A 22,472-nucleotide genomic window follows, 5' to 3' on the forward strand; every position below is an offset into this window, starting at 1 on the left:
AATGATAATCATTAGTGGTGCTAGATAAATAAAACTTCTTTTCATGCAGAAAGAAATAGAGAGACGTTCGCTAAGAGTTTCTAAAGTTTTATTTCTGGAAAGAATTGACTCACACGGGGGAGAGAGACTAGGGTTCTTTTTTTCTATTATTTAGTTAACTCATCTATTTAATTGAGATAAGTGAAAAGAGATTTCTCTCTTGGCGATTTTAAATTTTTCTTTCAGCTTATATTGTAGGCCAACTACCTTGCGCAACATCCCATAGGAGACTCGCATTATTTGATGTTTCTAGCTCGGCTCCCATTGACATTCTATTATTTTTTATCTTTCTTGCACGGCTCTCATGGACAGTTCCATTTTACAAACCGTTTTTCTTCCCCAACAATTCTGCTGACGTCATCTTTCTCTATTTTGCTTACCCCGGCTGATCTGTTGCTATTTTGTCATCCATATGGGAATGATTTTGTTTTTCAAATTTGGGTCATGTCGACCTGCATTCAATTTTTTTTTAATAAAAGGGCGTCACCATTTATTAAGGCCTGAAGGTCACTCGAGAATAAGGGTTAATAAGTGTATGGTTGTCATTGAGACAACAGCGTAGTGATCATTAGTGGTAGAAATCGGGTAGAATTTGATTATTTAAAAGGGCGGCTCAACAAGAACTTGTTTACATTGGACTTGAAGACGACCGTGTTGAAGTCAGCTGGAAAGCAGTCCAACGGGACAGAGTTCCACAGGTGGGCAGTTCTGGGAAAGAAGCTTTGTACATGGAGTTTGCCTCTAGATTTAGGTACAGATAGAAAGTGAGGGAAATTGTTGATAGTGGCTGTAACTAGATGAGTGTCTTTTAGTGAAAGTTTTGCTGTGGGGATCATAGATTGAAGCTCAGATGAGCACTTGCCATTTGTCTATATCAAAGATTATACTAGCTGACTCACTCGCTATTGCCATATTAATATAAAACAATCCCTTCATATTCCTGCTCTTTATTCTGACAAGCATATAATTTAATATTATTATTTTTGTCATTTTTAATTTTCAAATTCTAAATCAAATTAATTAATATGTAACATTCAGTCTATTCTCTAAAAAAATCTCTATTTTATTTCTGCATCCACAGGCTATCATAGCCAGCACCAATATTCTGATGAGGAAATTGCAGGCGAATCCTGATTTTATTGATGCTGAGATCCCATTCGACGTCTACCTCGGTGTCATGTACCAGAACGTCATGCTGCAAGAGAAACCAAATACTGAGGTCGTCAAGTCAGACTTCCTCGCATATGACGACTTCACGTTCATCAAAACTGATCGCACCCCAGAAAAGAAAAAAGTATGTGATGTATTACATAATTTCTTACTGACAAAAATATCTATCTATTATCCATATATTTTTAGATAATAAATCGATATTTTGATTTCTATCTGATGAAATATTATAGAGAATTTAATATGTATAATTTAATGGCTTATAGCGAATGCAAACACCGAATTTCCCCGCAACTAGCTGTAGCCAAAGAAAATCACAAAACAAAACAGAAAAAAAAACATGCGAATCACTTCCGAAAATAATAAAATAATTAACCGACCGTAACACGGCCGTTTTATTTAAATCTACCCTGGTAGCTGACCTTTGCATTTCCATGTATCTCTCGCTCACATATCACAACTATACTTTTTGTTTCTTGTGTTTTTTTTTTATTTCTTAATAGTTATGATTAAGAAAATTCCATCTAATTAAGCAAACACACCAAAAAAAAAAAAAAAAAAAAAAAAAGGAACGCCCCTATATACACATTTTACATTTGACATCGACATTAATATACGTCTGTTACAGCAAACGTATTAAATTGCAAACATCGCAATAATCAACAAAATTAGACTGACAAAAAAAGTCCAAAGTTCTTACACAGTTCTCCAATCCGAGCAGTACCGGCACACCCCTGCCAATTACGGCGAAATACTTCCATTTTCATGATTTGGATTCAAAGCGTACAATTTCACAAACAGTTTTTCTTCTCATAAAAATTAAAAAAAAAAAAACATCGGAAATAACAGGAATTACTCTTAAAGGTAACGTGAACAACAGTCTCTCTTCAAAACAAAACAAAAAGCAATCAGTAAAAAATTATTAGATTTCATTCAAGCATTTCAGCTGTTATGCTAACAGCAATTCTTTCATAAAAAGTTCATTAAAACACAAAAGACAAAAATTCAGGAGACGCATTAAAGCATTATGTTCAGTTAATCGTTTTTAAAACAAATCATCAAATCGAGAATCAATCACGTTTATGCTCGAATAATCATTAAAAAAAAAAAAAAGAAACTCATTATAAATTCAAGAAACATCCCACATGCTATGTTCAAAAATCTTTTCATTAAAAAAACGTTATAAATTCAAAATATATCCCACGTACTTGATTCGACAAAATTTTCCTTAAAAATAACAAAAACTCAGAAAATATTCTAATGTGATACTCAGGTAATCTTCTCGTTACAAATCCATAAGAAATTACAAACCCATTAAAAATTTACAAACCTATTAAAAATTTCAGAAATATTACATCTTATGTTCAAAAAATAACTTTCTTTAAAAAAATCAAAGTTTACAGACTATGCAGACATTATGTTTTTACAATTTCTCTCTTTTCAAAGTTGTAAACAATTTCAAATGATTTCCGTAACTCTTTTTTTCTGTTAAAATTAAAAAAAAAAAAAGAAAAGTAATTCTCTTTACAAAAATACGTCTTACATTCAACAATTTCTCTTTAAAAATTGATAAACAACTTCATTTTTTATATTGCCATAGTTTTCCCCTTTTCATTTAAAAAGAAAAATACCATTACAACACGAAAACAAACACCTGTGCGAACATGAACAAGGTCAGAGGCACCCCCAATATTTGCCCTGAAATAAAATAAACATTTCTACACAACAAAAAAACTTCCATTTACATTACAGAATCCATTTGTCTTTAAAGCAACAAAAATCAATTGCCCTTTCCCTCTTCTCTTTTCACAAAGCCTAAAAGTTCTATAAAGCCACATGAAAACTTTTCACAACGGACAAAACACAAAAACAATTGTCATGTCATGAATACACAATTTCTGCTAACGAACTAAAAATATAAAATCCGTTTGGCATTTAAATCATAACGATTAAGAATATTTTCTTTTTTTACAGCCGTTTAAAATATAAAAATGTATTTTTTTCAACATTTTATCCTAGTTTTCCTGCTAAATAGCTGTTTATTTTATTCTTTTTAACTACCACAGAAGCCCTTTTGTTTTATCTGTGTGTACGACTGTATTTTATTTTCCTTTTTTCTCTCTTTTTCGCACTAGATAGATATATTTTTTAATAATACACAATAGAATTGAGCGTGGCGCTTATTTCTCAAATCTCATAAAAGATATTTATTTTTGTGTATACGTGTCTCTTTTTTTTTCTTAATTTTTACGTGTGCGGAATCTCGCCCTTTTTCTTATGAACGTAGTGTGTGTGTTTTCTTTATAGTTCTGTGAATCCATTCAGGTTGTTTTTTTCTGTTTTTTTTCTTTCATTTTGATTCGTGTGTTCCCAGATTTTCCTTCGTGGCATGAGATCATGAAAATAGTCATCGCACGCAACACAACACCAAAACAGACATGTTTAGCCGGGAAAGGATTTTGTCTCTTGAGTATATAGGCACCGCCAAAACTGGGGAGGGGGGAGGTCAGTACTTTTTGACGGACCGTCTTTTTAAAAATCTACCAAAAATCAGGTAATTATCCGATCAATACGAAATTTTCAGCGATTATTAGGAGAAGAATGAACTTTATAACAGTGTACTTATTTGTCATAAACGATATTTATATATATATATATATATTTTTGCTTACAACCCCCCCTTGTTTTGAAGTGGGAACAAATATGCTTAAAATAATCATCTGAAACTGAACAGAAGATATTGTGTTGTTGTAAGGGACAGAATTATAGATTAAAAAAAAAAATTGTTTGCATACCTTATTTTGACGTCTGAATATCAGAACTTCGATTGTGTTTAATTATCCCGCTTTTGAGTTTTGAAGTGTGAAATTCAGTGAATATGTTAAGTAAAATAATTAATTTAAGTCAAGCAAAACAAAAATTTTTTTTTTTAATATTTATACGAAAAAAGCCATTTTAAAATTTTTGATAAATAAATTAACAATTTTTTTTAGCGAGCCGAATAATGCATGACCATTATTAAACAGGGCATGCTTTGAATAATCGATACAAAAAAAATCGATAAATATTGTGCCCTTTGTGTTAAAAATAGCATCATTTTTTTTCGATCTCGTTTGAAAACGTTTGCCGCCTTTCGACTACGGTGGACCAAACGCGCTGAAATATTTTTTTTTATTCTGCTTTAAATTGCCCCCCCCCCATTTTGGGGAGCCTGGCCCCCACACACATACACATTAAAAACCAAACTCATACAAATGATCACCCATCTGGTACTGGCCAGCTTCAGCTTAATAATACATTGAAATTTTCGTCACTGAAAAATAAGTTTTTTTGGCCTGTTTGGTCTTCCATAGTTTTCTTCTTATCAAACGCAAACGTAAACAGTGTCGATATAGACTCTAGATCGACGCGAAATATCTGGTTACCTATATGAATAAGTGGAATTATTTGAAATTCAGGTACTTATATTATAATATTTTTGCATATTCTCTTAGAAAATCATCCTAAATCTTAGTTAGACAATAAATAAATAAATGAATTATTTCAAAAACCTTTTTTTAAAAATATTTATGTACGTTTTCTGTGCAAGGCAAAAAATGTCAATTGTTAACTTTTTGGGAAAATTAAACATTTAAAATTTAATTAAAAATAGTAGAAAACGTTTTACATTATTCTGTTTTCTATATGATAAAATTCAGGGTTTTATCTTTCAGGAAAAAAAAGTTACTCAGAAATAATGGATTTTAATTCATTTTATTTTCGTTTTAAAAAAACAACAACAACTTGATTTTGCGGCCATTTTTGGCGGTGCCTAAGTATATACCTCATTACGCGTGTCTCTTTGTATTTATGTATGTAATCGTGATATGTCTAGTGCCTATATATGAGCGTGTTCATGATGGTTTATTGTCTAGTAAGTATGTGCATTCTTCTTCTTGCTCGTCCGTCGAAATCGACGATGACCAAGGTATCAATCAATTCAGCGTCAGGGGTTTGTGGGTCCTGAGATGGCTGATGAGGCCAATCCGTGCTCGGCAGACTCTTCCGCACTCTGGACACGTGAAGTTGGTATCGGCAGGCTGTGAACCGGCAGCTCTCTCCTTCCTCCTCTTGCGCTTCTGCTGATCGTGTGTCATGCGTTGATTCTCTGCCCTGTCGGCTCCTAGGCTGATGACGCAACGCCAGGCCGAACGTTTAGCAGCGCGACTCTCCCAAGACTGGGGGCTGATGTCAAAGTCTTTTAGGGACGTTCTCAGACAGTCTTTATATCGTTTCTTTTGGCCCCCTGCATTCCGCTTTCCCTGGCTGAGTTCCCCATAGAAAAGTTGTTTGGGGATTCGGCTGTCATGCATGCGATAGACATGGCCTGCCCACCGGAGCTGGGTTTTGCGGATTATGGTGGTGATGGTATGGAGCCCCGCGCGCTTCAAGACTTCTGTGTCAGGAATTCTGTCTTGCCAGCGGATGTTGAGAAGATTACGGAGGCATCTGAGGTGGAAGCCATTCAACTGTTTTTCATGTCTTTTATATGGCGTCCAAGTTTCGCAGGCGTAGAGTAGGGTTGTCAGGACGACCGCTCGGTATACTTTCAGTTTGGTTGCGAGTTTAATGCCTCTCCTCTTCCACACATTGTCTCTAAGTTCATGATGGTTTATTGTCTAGTAAGTATGTGCATAAACAAACATTGACATACATTTTTCTGCCTACAAAGGGAACCACATGCACAGAATAACAAGTTGGAGATTTCTTTTAATTAATGCTTGGCTTAATTCTTTCTCGTAATTTAACGGTGCCTATTCTTTCTTATCGGTCGTTCTTAACTCTTTTTTGCGTTTCTTTCTCCGACGCATCTTTGCACTAATCCAGACGTCTCTACTCCGTCCAAAAATCGGAAACCAGACTGACTTGCATGCGAGAAAAATATCTTCCTTTCATCCTTTCTTTCTTTCTTTCTTTCTTTCTTTCTGCGTTCTCTTTCACATGTACCTGACTAATCTATTTCCTGTGCTATCGTCGCCCCAATTACAGAGTACGACATACGTCAGCAACTTAAGCCTTGAACTCTTCTTTCACTCAATTATTTATACCAAAGTACATTTTTACCTAAATGCAAATTGGGAATAATTTTCCCTTTGACCAATTTGGTATCCCCTTAATGGAGAGCGGCTATACTACAGGTCTATTTTCAAACTTTTTTTGAAAAAAATCAATTCAGGTAATTTAATTATGTAGTAGAGCTGACATCTATTCAATGAAGTCGCTTTCTGTCTCAATCACCGTCTTGATATGGGTCTGGAAGTGGGAGCATGTCTTTTCCACAAATATCAGCGAGAAGTTGCCGAATACTTGGTGGATGGCGGCGATCAGGCTGGCTTTGATGTTGTAGCAAGGCTATGTTGCTGATGTTCTTAACGTATGATCAAATGAAGTAGTTCACCAGGTTCAAGCTGGGGGAGGAGGGAGCCAGTGAGAGAAGGGTACAAATCGTAGCACTCCTTCTGAAGCCAAGCCTTTGGACTTGTGGGTCGGCGTCAAGTCCTGCTGCCACAGCCAGGGTGTGCCAGCAACCACATGATTGCACAAGGGCATCACCACACTTGTCAACACATCCAGGTACACTTTGGTGTTGACTTTCAAGCCGACTTCGAAGATGTAAGGTGGCATAATGTGGCCATCACTTGAAACCACACCAATGACCATAACCGTGGCCGAAAATTTTGTTTTCATCACCTTGGGCACGCCCCTGTTATTCGTGGAAATTCAGCGATGCATTAATCCTCTTGATAGAACTTACATCTGTAGAGAACATGAGTACAGTGAATCACCTCCGATCGAGGTCATTGAACATTGGGTCAATTTCAGACATGATAGAAGGCTTCTATCGCTCTTGGGTTTTGTACACAACTAGTAGATGGTCCGCCAAAAAAAAAAAAAAAAAAGAACGCCAGTTTTCATCAAATGGAAATTAAATCATGTCGTATTTTGTAGGGCGACAATTTTAACGGTCCACCTTGTGTGTGTGTGTATATATATATTGTGTGTGTGTGTGTGTGTGTCTGTGTGTGCCTGTATATATATATATATATATATATATATACATAAACACACAGACAGACAGACACACACACACACACACACACACATATATATATATATATATATATACACACACACAAGGTGGACCGTTAAAATTGTTGCCCTAGAAAGTACGACATGATTTCATTTCTATTTGATAAAAACCGATAAAAGACTTCTATTATATATATATATATATATATATGTATATATATGTATGTATATATATATATATATATATATATCACTCATGTAACGATTTCAACATTTAAAACTACATATTCAGGTTATTTTAAAATCTCTAAATAATAAAATCTCTAACGATTTAGTTACAGAGTTTTTTGTATTAATTTATTTCGGATTATCGTAATAATTCATAGCTTTCTTGGTAATTAAATATCAATAAATGTTTTTCATTACATTGGCACAATACTCAAAATGTTCTGATTTTTCCGATTCCGATTTATTGTTCGAACATATATATATATATATATATATATATATATATATATATATATATATATATATATATATATATATATATATATACTAGCTGCATATACCTGGTGTCAGGTTGAAATATATTGTTGGGCGGAGAGTTTACTCACATACTATTTAAGATACATCAGATATTCTAACTTCTTAATAACGTTACGATTTTTCTGAAAGTCATCCATACGTTGTATATATGAAAGCATAAATACAGTCATTTTCATCTGTGGTAATCAAATTGGGAATTAACTCTTATAACAAATAAATAACGTTTTACTTCCGCTTTTAAATTAAACTGATGTCAGTTAATAATCATAAAAAATGAATTAAATTAAATATAAATTAAATAAAAAATAAAATAAATCAATCAACTTTATATAATGTTGCTAAACAACAATTTAAACAATATTATTACTAATAGCAATTAACAGAGTTGATTTTTAAAACCTATTTCCTTGAGGTAACTTCTTTAATATAGATTTTCTTTTAAATAAATTGTATATATAGAAATTATGCTGGAATAAAAGAGTATAAACTTCGTTTTCAGTATGAAAATTAATTTGTGACACGGCGTACCTTTTGAATATATCAATAAAATTTTGAACAAACAAACAAGCAGAAATACGCCTTTATAGTATACAGGATGTTCGAAATAAATCTGATAGTTTTATCAGGAAAACGAAAAAACGTTTGGTACCTATCAAATTTTATGATTTCAAATAAATTAAATAGACAATAAAAAATTGACTATTATCGAGGATTTTTCTCAAAATAACTGCCATCAGCGTATATTGTAGCCTCAATCTGTGCACATTTCTTTTTGAGTCTTCTGTCGAACAATTTAATTGTGTTCTTATATATATATATATATATATATATATATATATATATATATATATATATATATATATGCATACATACATACATACATATATATATATATATATATATATATATATATATATATATATATATATATATAGTTCTCCAATTTTCAAATCTCAAGCCTTCGTAGCTGGTAATTTATTACTTTTCGAAAGGTAACCATTACGATATTCTTTCTTTTGCGACTTACAAGTTTGCAAAATTATGTCTTTGCTACATTTTAATCATTTACTTATATAATGTTCACCTTTAAAAAAACATAGAAAATTGAGCTCGGATCTTTTCAAAATTTATATAAAAGTTTTTTAAATATATACATACAAACTGAGTACCGATACCGTTTAAAGTAAATGATTAACACACACACACACACACACACACACACACACACACACACACACATATATATATATATATATATATATATATATATATATATATATATACATATATATATATATATAAAATGCGGGATCGGATTTTGCATACAAAAGTATTTAATGAAACTGCAAGTAAGTCAAAGATCTTACTTGATAACAAAAAGTGAAGCAGAGGGAATATGGTGAGGAAAAAGGTGATTACACGTGAATGGATAGTCTGGTGAAAGGTAAATAATCCAATGACGGTAAAATCCAAAAATATAACTCCAAGAAAGTTAATTGAATTTCCATTTGCACAAGTAAAATCCAAGGAAATCACGTAATGGGAAGATGGTCCAAAATAATCCAAAAGGCTGAAATCCATGGAATAATTTACAAATATTTACAAGGAAAATGGGAAAAATTCCAATAATATTAATAAAAGAAAAATAAGATATGCTTTTCACACGGCTGCCGAGACATAATGTAAATAAGAAGAGGAAAAAAAGAAAATTAAATGGTGATAGAATTAAATATAAAATAGAAAAGTAAATGTCAAATGACCCAGACAAAAACATGTTAAAAAGCGCGAAAAATATGTAGGGCGAAAAAATAGGTCAACTGAAATGTGCAGGTTATTACTTAAGAAAATGTCAGCAAGAGTTGTTAAAAGACACTAAATGGAAAAATAAATTAATTAATTAATAAATAAATTATAAAATATAAAATAAAAAATAAAAAAAAATTAAGGGGAGAGGATGCCCGGTATCTACAAATTTAGGATAAAGCAAGTAAGTATGTAACTGCATATAGTAAAATATAAGTAAATATACATACAGGATATGAATGTGTGGGTCGATTGATATATTAGATAGATAGGAATATTTAAAGACTAAAACGGAAATTGCAGATAAAAATCCGGCCAAGCAAAGAAGAAATAAAGAACTAAAATAAAGGATTATTAAGTTATAAAGTATTAAGAACATATCTAGAAAAAAACGATAAAGTTAAAGAAAAATTATATATATATCTGAAAGGTTAAAGTAATAACTATGTAATTTCAAAATTAACATAATTAAATTTAGACTTATGTTTACAGAAAGAGATCAGTTCGTTTTTAGAATTTATTATATTGTTACTTTGAGGGGAAGTGATTATAGTTATAGCTTCGGTTGTGCAGAGGCGACATGACTTAGAGCCTGGAGTATAAGACTTAACTTTTTTATGATAGTCCATTTGATTGAGAAGAGGGTATTATTAGAGTTAAGTTTTTTAATTAAAGTGGTTAGAGAAGTTCCTTGGTTATTATTAGAATTATGGTTGTTAAAAGAAGAAATGTGGTTTGATATTCCTTTCTTAATTAATGTTGAATTAGCGCCGATATATGTATGTACTTTATTAAAAGATCGAGGTCTAATATTAATATTAATTTGCTGATTTGTATTAGTTAAATAGTTTGAATTTTGTTCATAGTGTCCAACAAATGGTGGGACAATGATTGTATGAGGACTATTTTGGAGGGGATAATGAGTGTTGTTAGTGTTAGGATAGCTGTTAGGAGAAATATTATTATTATTATTATTATTATTATTATTATTATTATTATTATTATTATTGCTAGTTGTATGATTGTAGATGGAGGGGCTGCTCGAGTGGTGTATTGGATTAGTAACTATATCAGATGGAGGATGGGAAGAAGGATAATTTGAAGACGAAATATTAGTGTCTGTTATGGAAGGATTGCGTGGGAGCTCAGTAATTGTGCATGAATATATATCATCTTTATGGATGTAATCATTATTGAGTGGGCAAGGGTGTTTGTTATTACAATTACAGTTAGTTTTAGGGATTTTTTGGGCTGATTTAATTTTTTTGTTATTGGATGTTAAGATTCTTTGTGCTAAATTAGGTATTGTTGAATAAGAAATCCTGATTGAGGTTTTATTTATATACATGCTGCTAAACGAACTCTTATACACTATGCATGTATGTACTTTTACATTAACATAACAAGTAAGCTAATATATACACATGTCTACAATCTCTATCTATTTTACCCACACTGTCACATGCAAACACACAAGGTGACAGCCGAAATAAACACGTTTTCCCTTACAGATAGCACTTGTAGCAAGAACATTCTCAGACACTTTGAACTTTCATTATTTATTTTTGTTGTCTTGACAACTTACCAATAAAATTAATTACTTTTGTATGAACACACTTAAATCATTATTTATTTATTTATTCATTTATTTATGACCCTTAATCCCCCCCCCCCAAACAAAGCTTATTTCCACTTGAAATGTAAGAGACTACTATTTGGGATAATGTATAACAGGAGACTGTAGGGAGTTGAGCAGTGAGATATTTGTTCACATTACATTTAAATTTCTCCAGATTAGTATGGTCAGCGAAGAATGTAACAAGGAGGGAATTCTAAGAGGACTTGGATTTTGCTGCTTGTTGAGTTAGTCCGGCGTATCTACGTCGAAAGGGGCACGTGCTGTGAGTTTATCAGCGCAGATTCTCTTAAACTCCTTGTAAAACAGGCACAGAGATGCAACCGTACGGTGGTGGGAAATAGGTTGGTGTTTGGTTGATACTGATGGATGGACCTATTAGATTTGAGACTCCGTTTTGGACCCTGTCTAAAAGGGAGAAACTTGTGGTAGATGCTCCAGCCCAGATGCATGAGCGAATGGTGGCTTTGTAGATGTATTAGATACAGTTAAATGTGAGTAATATTCTAGCATGCATTTTCTTTGCAGCATCCTTGGCGATGTCTTCAGTGTATTAGTTCTAATTCATGTTGCCGGTGAATGTTAAGCGGAGGAGTTTGAATCTTTCGATAATGCCCTTCCAAAAATTATTGCCAAATATAGATAAAAATACAAATTAAAAAATATACAAAAATAAAAAGATTTTGTTTTTCGAGCATTTTTTTCTTTTTTGTTTCACCGCAAGCAATGCATATTGCCAATGAGAAATAAGAGTCTACTGTGATTAGAGGCCGACTTTATAAAGGCGGTCTTAAGTGAAGAGTTGTTCAGCAAGATGTTTGTTCACATTACATTTGAATTTCTGTGTGTTTACACAGAAATGGGAAATAGGGAGCAGAGAGGGAATTTCAAACATAAGTTTTCCGAGGAAAAAAGTTATTTGAATAGAAAGATTTTTTTTAATACTCTTAGGACCTCTACAGTGAAGGGGTTAGACTTTGTTGTTACTCAAGTTGGTCGGGGCATTTACATTAAAGCAAGATGTACAAGTACCATAAGTTCGTTGGAGCACGTTCCATGGAAGTAGTTATAAACAAGTATAGTACCGTACAACATTGTGACAATGAGGCAGAGGTAACTATTTGGTTAAAAATTATCTTTTGCACTCTAGCAATTAGTGCAACATCTCTGATGTGGCAACGATTCTCCACGCATGGGCCATTGGTGGCTTAATAAATGTATGAAATGATTAAATATCTACATTGTTCGTTTTATTCTCTTCCTCCTCCCCCTGCTTGTTGTTGTTGTTCTTCTTCTTCTTCTTCTTCTTTTTCTTCTTTTCATTATCAAAACAATAATATATATCTTTCTTTGTATTTATTGTAGGTCCTGGAAGTAATGACCTGGTTTAGTAATCTCATCAACGACACAGACGTGTTGAAGGACACTAAAATTGACATTGAAGATTTGGCTAACATTGTTGCTGCTTCTGGCGCTGCAGTTGTCGACTTTGCAACACTTTTCTATGCACAGGATTATGTAGAGCGATCCATCGTTGATGTCGGCGTTATTCGTTATCCAGATCCTTTAAATCCGTTCTTCAAAGTAAGACAAAATCATTCTTATTTTTTTTAAACAAAATCTCTCATTTTCGAGAGTATCTCTCCAATCGAGTATTATCTCCCTTGAATAGGAACTCTCTAGCAAGTTCTATTTTTAAATTATGTCACGTGGAATAATGTTTTGCCAAAGTTAATTACTGTGATTTTGAAAAATATTGATGGGTTCCTTTTCTGTTTTGGTTTTATTATTTAGTACTTTTGTTCATAGAAAAGCAATTTAAGTTGACTTACGCCTACAAGTTCCATTTTTATTTCCAATTTTGACTACTTAGCAACTAAGAGACCGGCTAAAGACCAAATCGAATTTGTCCCACAGGTCCAAATCCAGTTTCAAGTCTGTAAACTAAAAGTAGACAGAAGAGTTTGGTAGAAACCGTTCTTGAGACAGACAGTTAAGGTTACTTTATATATATATATATATAAAGCGGTGTGTGTGTGTCTGGTCACGAATAGGCTCCTATATGGTTGACTATTTTAAAAAACTGATTACATATAATGATAGAAGATGTATCGAGACACAGGAATGGGTATGTTTGATCTGATAGAACGGTGGTTCATTAAAATTGTGGGGTCTGCGTTCGCGCCTGGTTCACAAAGTATGGAAATAAAAAATTTAAAAATTAAAAAAAAAATCGTTTACAAGTATTTTTTATATAGATGTACATAGGAATACTTTGATAAGTATGTTTTAACTTAAATAGGGATGGTATAATAAAATAGAATGGAAATAGGCACAAACTTTAATAAAGACTTTTCATATCTATCTGCGTAAGTATACTTTGATAATTATGTTTCAGTTTGAAGAAATATGGTATTATAAAATTATGGGGTGTTCGTTCGTGCCTGACCTCCACAGAATGGAAATATGTCACAAAGTTTAACAAGGTTTTTTAATATAGATCCACAGAATATTGTGATAAGTGTTTCAGTGTGAACAGGTATGGTATAATAAATTATGGGGATTATCTATTTTATTTTTACTTTCATCATATTTTGCTTTGGTTTTGATACCCCCAAATTCGAAGCTATCTCTTTACAGCCCTTCCTTTTCATAACCTATCATACTTTCATAAATCAGAGTCCATTTTCTGTAGGCTGTTTTTGAACCCAGTCAACGGCGGGTACTTTTGCTAGTGTATATATATATATATATATATATATATATATATATATATATATATATATATATATATATATGTGTGTGTGTATGTATGTATGTATGTATGTATATGTGTGTGCATGTATGTTGTTGTAGGAACCATCAAGTGTGAGAACTCCATGCAGAGCAGAACATAAATAAGAGTAAAAGAAAAAATAAAACGCAAACTTAGTCCAATCTTACTATAAATTTATTTCGACTCAGTGCCAGCCTTATCAGACGAGACGAACCAATCAGGTCTGTAGCTAACTTAAAATGATTAACTTATAGCGTTAGTATGTATTATTCGGGAGAGGGGGGGTGAAATAAGGAGGGTGGTGAAAAGAAACAATTTGTTTGAAAGAGGATACTCGTGTAGAAAAGGGAAGCCAGTCAGGGGGTAAGAATGCGAAAGAGGGAGTGTAGATCATAGCGAGAGACCCAAGTAGAAATTAATGATAAGTAGGAGGAATCTAACGAATTTATGGATAAAGGATAAGATGCAAAGAGTTAACTTAAATAGAAAATCAAATAAAGAAAAGAAAAACGATAATAAGTAAAATAGTAAAAATATAGTAACAAAAAGCAAATAATGAAATAAAAAATACTTAAAAAGGAAAAAAAATAACATATAAACTAGAAAGGAAGGGCGAGAAAGAAAGAGAGAGAAAGAAAGAGCGAGAGAGAAAGAGGGACAGATAGAGAAAGGGGGGGGGAGATGTCCCAGACGAAAAAATAGGATGTAAAAACGTATAAAATACCGCCATATTATCATCAATCGAATGGATTAGCGGCAATGAATGGTTCATACCGTAAAAACGAGACTAAAAACATGTTCTCAGTGAAAATAAAAAAATAAGAGTTTTTGCTACCAAGACTGTTATAAGCTATCACATGCCGAAAACCTATCAACTTTAATGGAAAGGCAAATAACTTAATAATTCTAAACAAAAGGCGGGTGAATCCAATTATGTTATAGGAAATTCATGCGAATTCTCTCAGAACTACACGCTCCACAAACCTGTTAGTTTGTGTCCCAGCTTAACACAGAAATCATAGTCTTCTTTTCCATTAAAAACAAAAACGATCTTGACAATAATGAATATCCATTAAAATAATGGAGACTTCAAGTTTAAATGGAAAAGGTTGTGTGACACCTAGGGTCCAGAGGTGACACCAGAAACGGAAGTCGACTCAAGCATCTAACGTCTGTATAAAGAGAGTTCTATTGTTGCCTCGCGACACTTTGAGCAGAGTAGACTTGTAAAAGGCTGCATCTTTGATGGGGGTCCGGTAACGCACAGTGTAACAAAGTAAAGCGCGACCAAACTACCTATTTATATATCTGCCTGTCTACCTATTCTGTTAGTAGTTTATCTTTGTGTATGTTGATTATTCATCTATATTCTTGACACACGAGTAGCTAATTTTTTTCCTATAAAAAGTTTTACTGCGCAGGATATTGTTTATATTGAAATTTTTGTCTATAAGTTTCAAGAAAGTGCGGCCAATATTGATATTAGATAGCTGACAGAGCGCAGACAACGATGTTGTATTTTACAAGTAGAAAACAAAGAACTCGTACAAAATGAACAAACAATCAGAACTGGCGGAATCGATCGTGCTAAAATGCCACAATACAGCCACCACCATCATCGCCATTTTTCCACTGCAGTCAAGATGCAGGATATGGATAAATTCCATAATCTTTTTCATATGGTTGCTAATGTGTGCGCACGTCACGACTACACACTTTGAAAAGCAAAAGGACTGACCTTCCATCTACATACAACGTCAGTAGTCCCAAATGGTCACCCATCTGGCCAGACTTAGTGTTCTTAACTTTGGTGATCTAACGAGAACCGGTGTGTCAACGAGATTGTGTTGTACATACAGCCATAATGAATAGATAAATTGTGTATTAGCCCATGCGAATCAAATAAGACCGGTCAGCGAATTATGAGGAACAAAATGACGAAGAAATCTCTTTTGTTAATGGTTTAAACCGTTAGAAGATAAAATGATGAATGATCAGGTGAGCCATAATGAGTTTGAAAGTTCGGATGAAGGTCAAATAATGCAAAACGACTTTGGTTATAACTTAACGCAAGAAAGGTCTATGTTTTCTAGATAAAAAATACGAAAGAGAAATAGAGAGAAAAAGAGAGAGAGAAAGAGAGAGATAGAGAGAGAAAGAAAGGGGGAGAGGCGAGGTAATTCCCAAAATGAATCAATCACGAGAAGTGCATGACCTACTGGGGCAGTGTTTCTCAATGGAGAACTATAAGAGGACGCCGGAAAAATGTAATTCAATAATGCAGAAACTTGCAATGCATAAATAAGATAACAAGACTTCAGCCATGAAAAAGTTATTTACTTTTATATATCATGTTATATACAATGGAACCTCTATATACGAAATTCATTGGTCCCAGCTTGGACTTCGTATCCTGAAATTTTCGTATCTGGCGCTTTACAAATAAATCACTTAATCCGTTGTAAACTATACGAAAACAAACATTAAATTTTATAAGATAACACCAGAATGAAATAAGAACTAAATAAACAACATCAAACAAAATCTACATCTTTTCAGTTGAAATGCAGGGTGGGGGACGTGAGTGTAGAGATACTTGGTAAGGAGGTCACAGGCCATCAAAGGTTGAGAAACACTGTATTGCAGGTATAAAAGCTCTACGCTTCAGTGAGATGTATTGAAACACGAACAACAAATTAAAATCTTCACATATACAATAAATCTCAATAAATAATAGCAAATACATGCACGAGTGAAGAAAAATGAAGAAATATGACCTTTATATCAACCTTATCAACGACTATCTTCGTTAACATTTAATTGTGGAGAAGGGGTTGCTAACAGCTTGAAGAGTAAACAGATCTGAGAGTCATATGAGCGATAAATGTCCTGCGTGTGGAGAACATAGAAAAGTTTATAACAGGATAATGTTTCAAAGAAAAAGTCCATACGAAAGTAGGTATAGTTTAAAGATTGGCCGAGTTCATATGTCATTTGTAAGTATGTGTGCGTTACAATGTCCACACGCGGAAAGGTCGCCATGTTGGATATCGAAACCTTTTTGTCGACATCAGAATTTGTAGCTCGTGGGATGGGGGCGGTTGGTTGTATCCCAAGAGAGAAATTAGTGATTGCACGAAACTGTATTCTCACGGATAAAAATAAAAGATAGTGAATTCTTCCCTTTATCATCTCCGAATTTTCTCTTTTTGTTAATTTCTGAATTGTTTTCCCGACTCGGTGTAATCACGTTGACACACTGGTTCTCGTCAGATCACTGAAGTTGAGCAACGTTGAGCCTGGACTGTACCAAAATGACCATTTGAGAATTCTAGGTTCTGTATGTGTTCTCCCCTTATGTCGGCATTTTTTTTTTCAGTCGCTTAGCACTTCTTGTAACTGGACTCAAACAGTGCAGATACAAGAGAGATGTGTTTGGGGATTGAAACCCTTGCCTCACAATTACACGCGCAGCTACTCTTACAGAGGGTATCCATTGTCTTTCGAGACTGAACGAAAGCATCGATCGCTCCCGACTCAGCGACCTTGTTTCCGTGTTTCTGATCTTCGCGACCATCTTTAGGTTGCTTTCTTTGTTAGATTATTGCTGTTATTTTTAGTCTTTTATTTTTTTCTCTTTAGTTTTAGCAACAGAAAAAAGGTGTAATTGTATCTATACTTTATTTATGTGTTTGTACATTTAATGCTTGAACTAAGTTGCTGATTTTTATTTCTTAATTTTGGAAGACGTAAAGTTTAATCGTTGTTTTATTATGTGCTTTACATTTACCTATATTTTTAAAATTTTAATTGTAATAGGCATTTAATAAGTTAATGCCGATGTTAAGGCTATTCTATTAATTATCGACAACGATTTGCTGCATATATATATATATATATATATATATATATATGTGTGTGTGTGTGTGTGTGTGTGTGTGTGTGTTATGTAAAATTCATCTGGTCTTACAACGGTTAGATATATCACCGTTGTAAAACCAGATGAATTTTCCTTTTCTTGTTTACACCATGTCACGAGGAAAGAAAAAGAAGAAAAAGAAGGAAAAAAAACTGATCTGATTATATATATATATATATATATATATATATATATATATATATATATATATTAGATTACCCGTGACCCGTTGGGTCAGTATGCTATATTAGCTTGGAATTCATGTGTGAGCGTGACACTTGTCACGTAAAGAAAATAGTTTTTTTCTGACATAACAGGAACATTTCTATGAAAGTATATTAAAATGAAAAAAGAATATAGATAAATTTCTATGAGTCGTTTTGTTTATTATAATTGCTTATTTTGGAAAAAAAATTACAATTACTGAATTATAAGTGGTTGGCCATACTTATAAGTAAATGTGCACTGAACAGATACCATAATACTTATTATAGTTAAATTCAAATTTTGATATATCTGCTTTTTTTTTTACATCGTTCATTTCTGCATTACGTTTAAGTTATTTTAAACCCCACTCTTCCCATGTTAAATAATAATTTCGAAATAATAGCGTTAATATTTCAATGCGCAGATCATGCGCGCATGCGCAACCGGATGTCGTAAACCGGAAAGTGGGTTACATACATCGTTACAAGGTCATTTGAGTTTTATATATATATGTATATATATATATATATATATATATATATATATATATATATATATATATTATACAAACATGTACACAAGCCTCATTGTCATGGCAATGTTTCGATTGGTAGACATTTAAACCACCATTTTATCGGACTAAGGAAACAAATCTATCTTTTTAGTTATTCATAATGTAGAAGAAAAATATATGCCAGATGTGACATAGGAAGACGTTTGATCTACCAGGAGGAGGAAAAAATTGAATGTTGGTGTGAACTGATTTTTTTCTCAACTTTACCAGACAAAAACTTTATTGTTTTGCCACCCTGTACACCAGGAAAGGCCATTTTGCTTAGTACCTTTTATCACAGAACAAACGAGAGAAACATTTTTTGTTAATCTTATCGAAGAGAGGGCGTTCATTATTTTTCTTATCTAAATGGAGCATTGCTTTTCTGCCAAACCAAGAACAATATTCGAACAACTCTGTCTGTTAATTGTGCTATATTTTCATTTACCGATGGGTGTGTAAACCATTATACACCCACGTTATTGTCGTGGTCATCGTCAAATACAGGTGTTGATTGTCTGTGGATACTATCATTCGGATGCTGATTTTTTTTATAAAAAGGTTTATTTAAAAAAAAAAAAGAGAAGAAGATTCACAGGAAACATCACAGGCATGGGTTACTTTGTCAAGCATATATATATATATGTGCGCGCGCGCACGAGAGAGAGAGAGAGAGAGAGAGAAGGAGAATGAGAAGGAGAAGGGGTGGGGAGGTAGACACGCAGATAGATAGATAGATAGATAGATAGATAGATAGATAGATAGATAGATAGATAGATAGCTCGACTCTGTTCTCCCGTCTACAATGTGCGCGTTTCCCTCATTGTGTTATATAGTTGTCTTATTATTATTATTACTATTATTATTATTATTATTATTATTATTATTATTATTATTATTATTATTATTATTATTATTATTATTATTCTTGTTGTTGGTGTTATTGTTGTTATTGTTATTGTTCGTTGTTAGGAAGTCTTATTAAAAGTGAGTCTTAGAGAGTCTTATTAAGAGAGATGTTGCGTTCTGTGTTCGTGTTATGAAGAGATTCACATATATAAAATGTTCATACTTAGAAGTGTAGTGAGGAGATAGTGTTGAGACAGTCTTAGTGTTCACATTGTAGATATGACATGTAAAGACATTGTGTATGTGAAGACATTTTAAAACACAGGATATATAAGACATATAATGACAATTTCACTTTACCTTTTAGTAGAATTACAACACAAAGATGACGTTTATAAAAACACATGACGCGTTTATTTCCATGGACTGATCGGTGGTTTTCTTAGTCTTTGTTTACAAAAGGAATTTTACCTATATTTCCAGTAACCTATATTTCCAATATGTTTCTAACTATATTCTAAGTTTCTAACTATATCGAGAACTTCCCATTTTCCATGACGTCATACACATGTTAAAACATGTGTCTTCTTTCACGTGTTCTGGAAATGCGTGTCCAAAACTTTTTCCTTTGTTTACAAAAGGAATTTTACCTATATTTCCAGTAACCTATATTTCCAATATGTTAAAAACATGTTTATTAAATTATCTTATAGTTGCATTCCTCATTCAATTTCATAACAGAATTGACAAATGCACATTCTTTTTCTTAAAACTATTTTATCTCTAAGTTAAACAATGGTTTGTTTTTACATTCCATTTTCTAATTCTCTCTCGTAATCTATTTCTAAATCTAAATTACGAGGTTCGAATTTCGTCTATTCTATTTCATTTTCATTTTAACTAAATCTCTCTATTTTTATACTTACATGAAAAGGGGACAGCCCTTATCATGTAACAATTGGGCAGGACGTCTTCGACATGCCTTTCCTCTTTAAAGTATCATCAGACAAAGAGACTGAAAATCCCCAGCCACTTTTTTTTTTAGTTAAAAAACTAAGAATATAAAATTTTATTAGGAAATGAAGATGGCGTGTCTTGCTTCGCCATCTTTAAAATTCATCACTGGTCAACCCCCCCCCAATCAGTTTTGTAATGTCTACAATTATAAAGAAACTACTTGATCATTTTACGTGATTTTTTTTTTTTTTTTTAATATGACATTTCCGTTCCGTGATGGGTACGTACATCATAACAAATTTCCTGAGTGTGTGTGTGTGTTTAAAATTTGGTTGAATTCTGGATAACAACCCGCAGAAGTACCTAATGCATTGAACCAGAGAACTAAACGTTAAAATTGTTTTTCTTTTCTTTCTCTCTCTCTTTTTTTTTTTTAAACAATATACGTAATTTTTCATTTTGAAATTTTGTAGTTATTCCGGATCAAGATCTTCGCCTACAGGAAGTCCGCTCGTGTTTTGGCAAGCCAAAGGGATGAAAGTGGAATCAAAGGTGATTTCGAAGCGGTCCAGTTTGAGCCAAGAACAGACATTTTGAATAATATGCGAGATAAATACCTGCAGAAAGCGGCTCAGGAAGCGGAATCGATGTTTGACTGGTAAAGCCTTTAGTTATTAGATCGTGGAACCAGTAACGATGAATGGATTTGGCAAAAGTGCATTATAGTTAGCAACACAGAAAAGTTGAAACAAATGTACCAAATATCTTTTACTAAACGCAAGAAAAATTATCTATCCATAAACTTTTCAATTTTAAAAACTTCTTGTAAGTGCTTTTTTTTCAGAATTTGTATCGTAGAATAGAAGGTTGTCCATTTTATTTTTGCAGGATACAAATTAAAAAAAAGACACACAAACAAATTTAAAAATTGAAATCATGCAGATCAATAGAAAATTAAATTTTCTTGCGTTTGGTATAAGTTATTTGTTGTATATTTGCTTTATGTTTGTGTTGTTAGCTATACTACACGTTTGCCAGCGATTTAATGATGGGAAGGCCGCAGAAATTCCACGTTTTCATAAAACAGAACGACACAATCGAAAAATAAAAAAAAACATTTCAAAATGCGTTTAAAATGTTATTTTCTATTAAAAATAAATAAATAAAAAACAATAGCATTTAAAGTCTTGTACTTCTTATTTTTTTCTTTTCACAAATAAAGAAGAGAAAGTGTTGCGTATCAAAAGAAAGAATGACAACGTCTATCCCTACAAACTTATATTCATTCAACAAATTGCTAAGTTCATAAAAGAAAAAGTTGATGAAAAAGAATGAGAGTTTGTGACGTGGTCCCTGGCTTTGGTTAAAGCGATTTTGAACGACGATAGCGTCTTTGGATATTGCCAAGAAGCACAATATAAATTGTTTATAAAACATAGCAAAGGAAGAAAATGTTATAGCAAAGGAAGAAAATGAAGATTATATACTGTATGCATATAAGAATGGAAATAAATGAAACATGCAGAGAAAATAAAAGGGTCAAGTGCTAACTGAAACATAAACACGGTTTTGGAAATGAAAAATTGAAAAACACGAAATTTCATAACAAAACATTTTTATATCTAAAATTTTATGAGAATATCAATATCATTATTAGCCAGTAAATGTTCATTTATGGAAACTCGTGTTTTTTTTACCACTTATCAAGGTCCGAAAGCCATTGAGGATGAATGTTAATGCGTGTACGGTAGTCAATGGAACAATATCGTAATAATCGTTAGTAATGGGAATTTAGTAAATTGGATTACTAAAGCGGACGACTCATCAAGAACTTGTTTACGTTGGACTTGAAGGCGTACATATTTTAGTCAGCTGGAAAGCAGGGAAACAGAAGAGAGTTCCATATGCGTGCAGTTCTAAGAAAGAAGCTTTGTTCATGGAATCTACG

General features: G+C 32.8%; 1 protein-coding gene across 2 annotated transcripts in view; it reads left to right on the top strand.

Moving 5' to 3' along the window:
* LOC145258235 (uncharacterized) overlaps positions 1-21,708 on the top strand; it is a 50,167-nt gene extending 28,459 nt beyond the window's left edge. For both annotated transcript variants that reach the window (XM_080116198.1, XM_080116197.1), the window contains 3 exons: positions 1,121-1,333; positions 12,629-12,847; positions 20,998-21,708. In XM_080116198.1, the coding sequence (XP_079972324.1) occupies positions 1,121-1,333; positions 12,629-12,847; positions 20,998-21,186 (621 nt within the window). In that variant the 3' untranslated portion in view covers positions 21,187-21,708. The remainder of the gene's footprint in view (positions 1-1,120; positions 1,334-12,628; positions 12,848-20,997) is intronic.
* The last annotated feature ends 764 nt before the right edge of the window (positions 21,709-22,472 follow it).

Source organism: Euprymna scolopes, chromosome 33 (genome assembly GCF_053919585.1).
Source record: "Euprymna scolopes isolate OS-2025 chromosome 33, ASM5391958v1, whole genome shotgun sequence".
NCBI lineage: Eukaryota > Metazoa > Mollusca > Cephalopoda > Sepiida > Sepiolidae > Euprymna > Euprymna scolopes.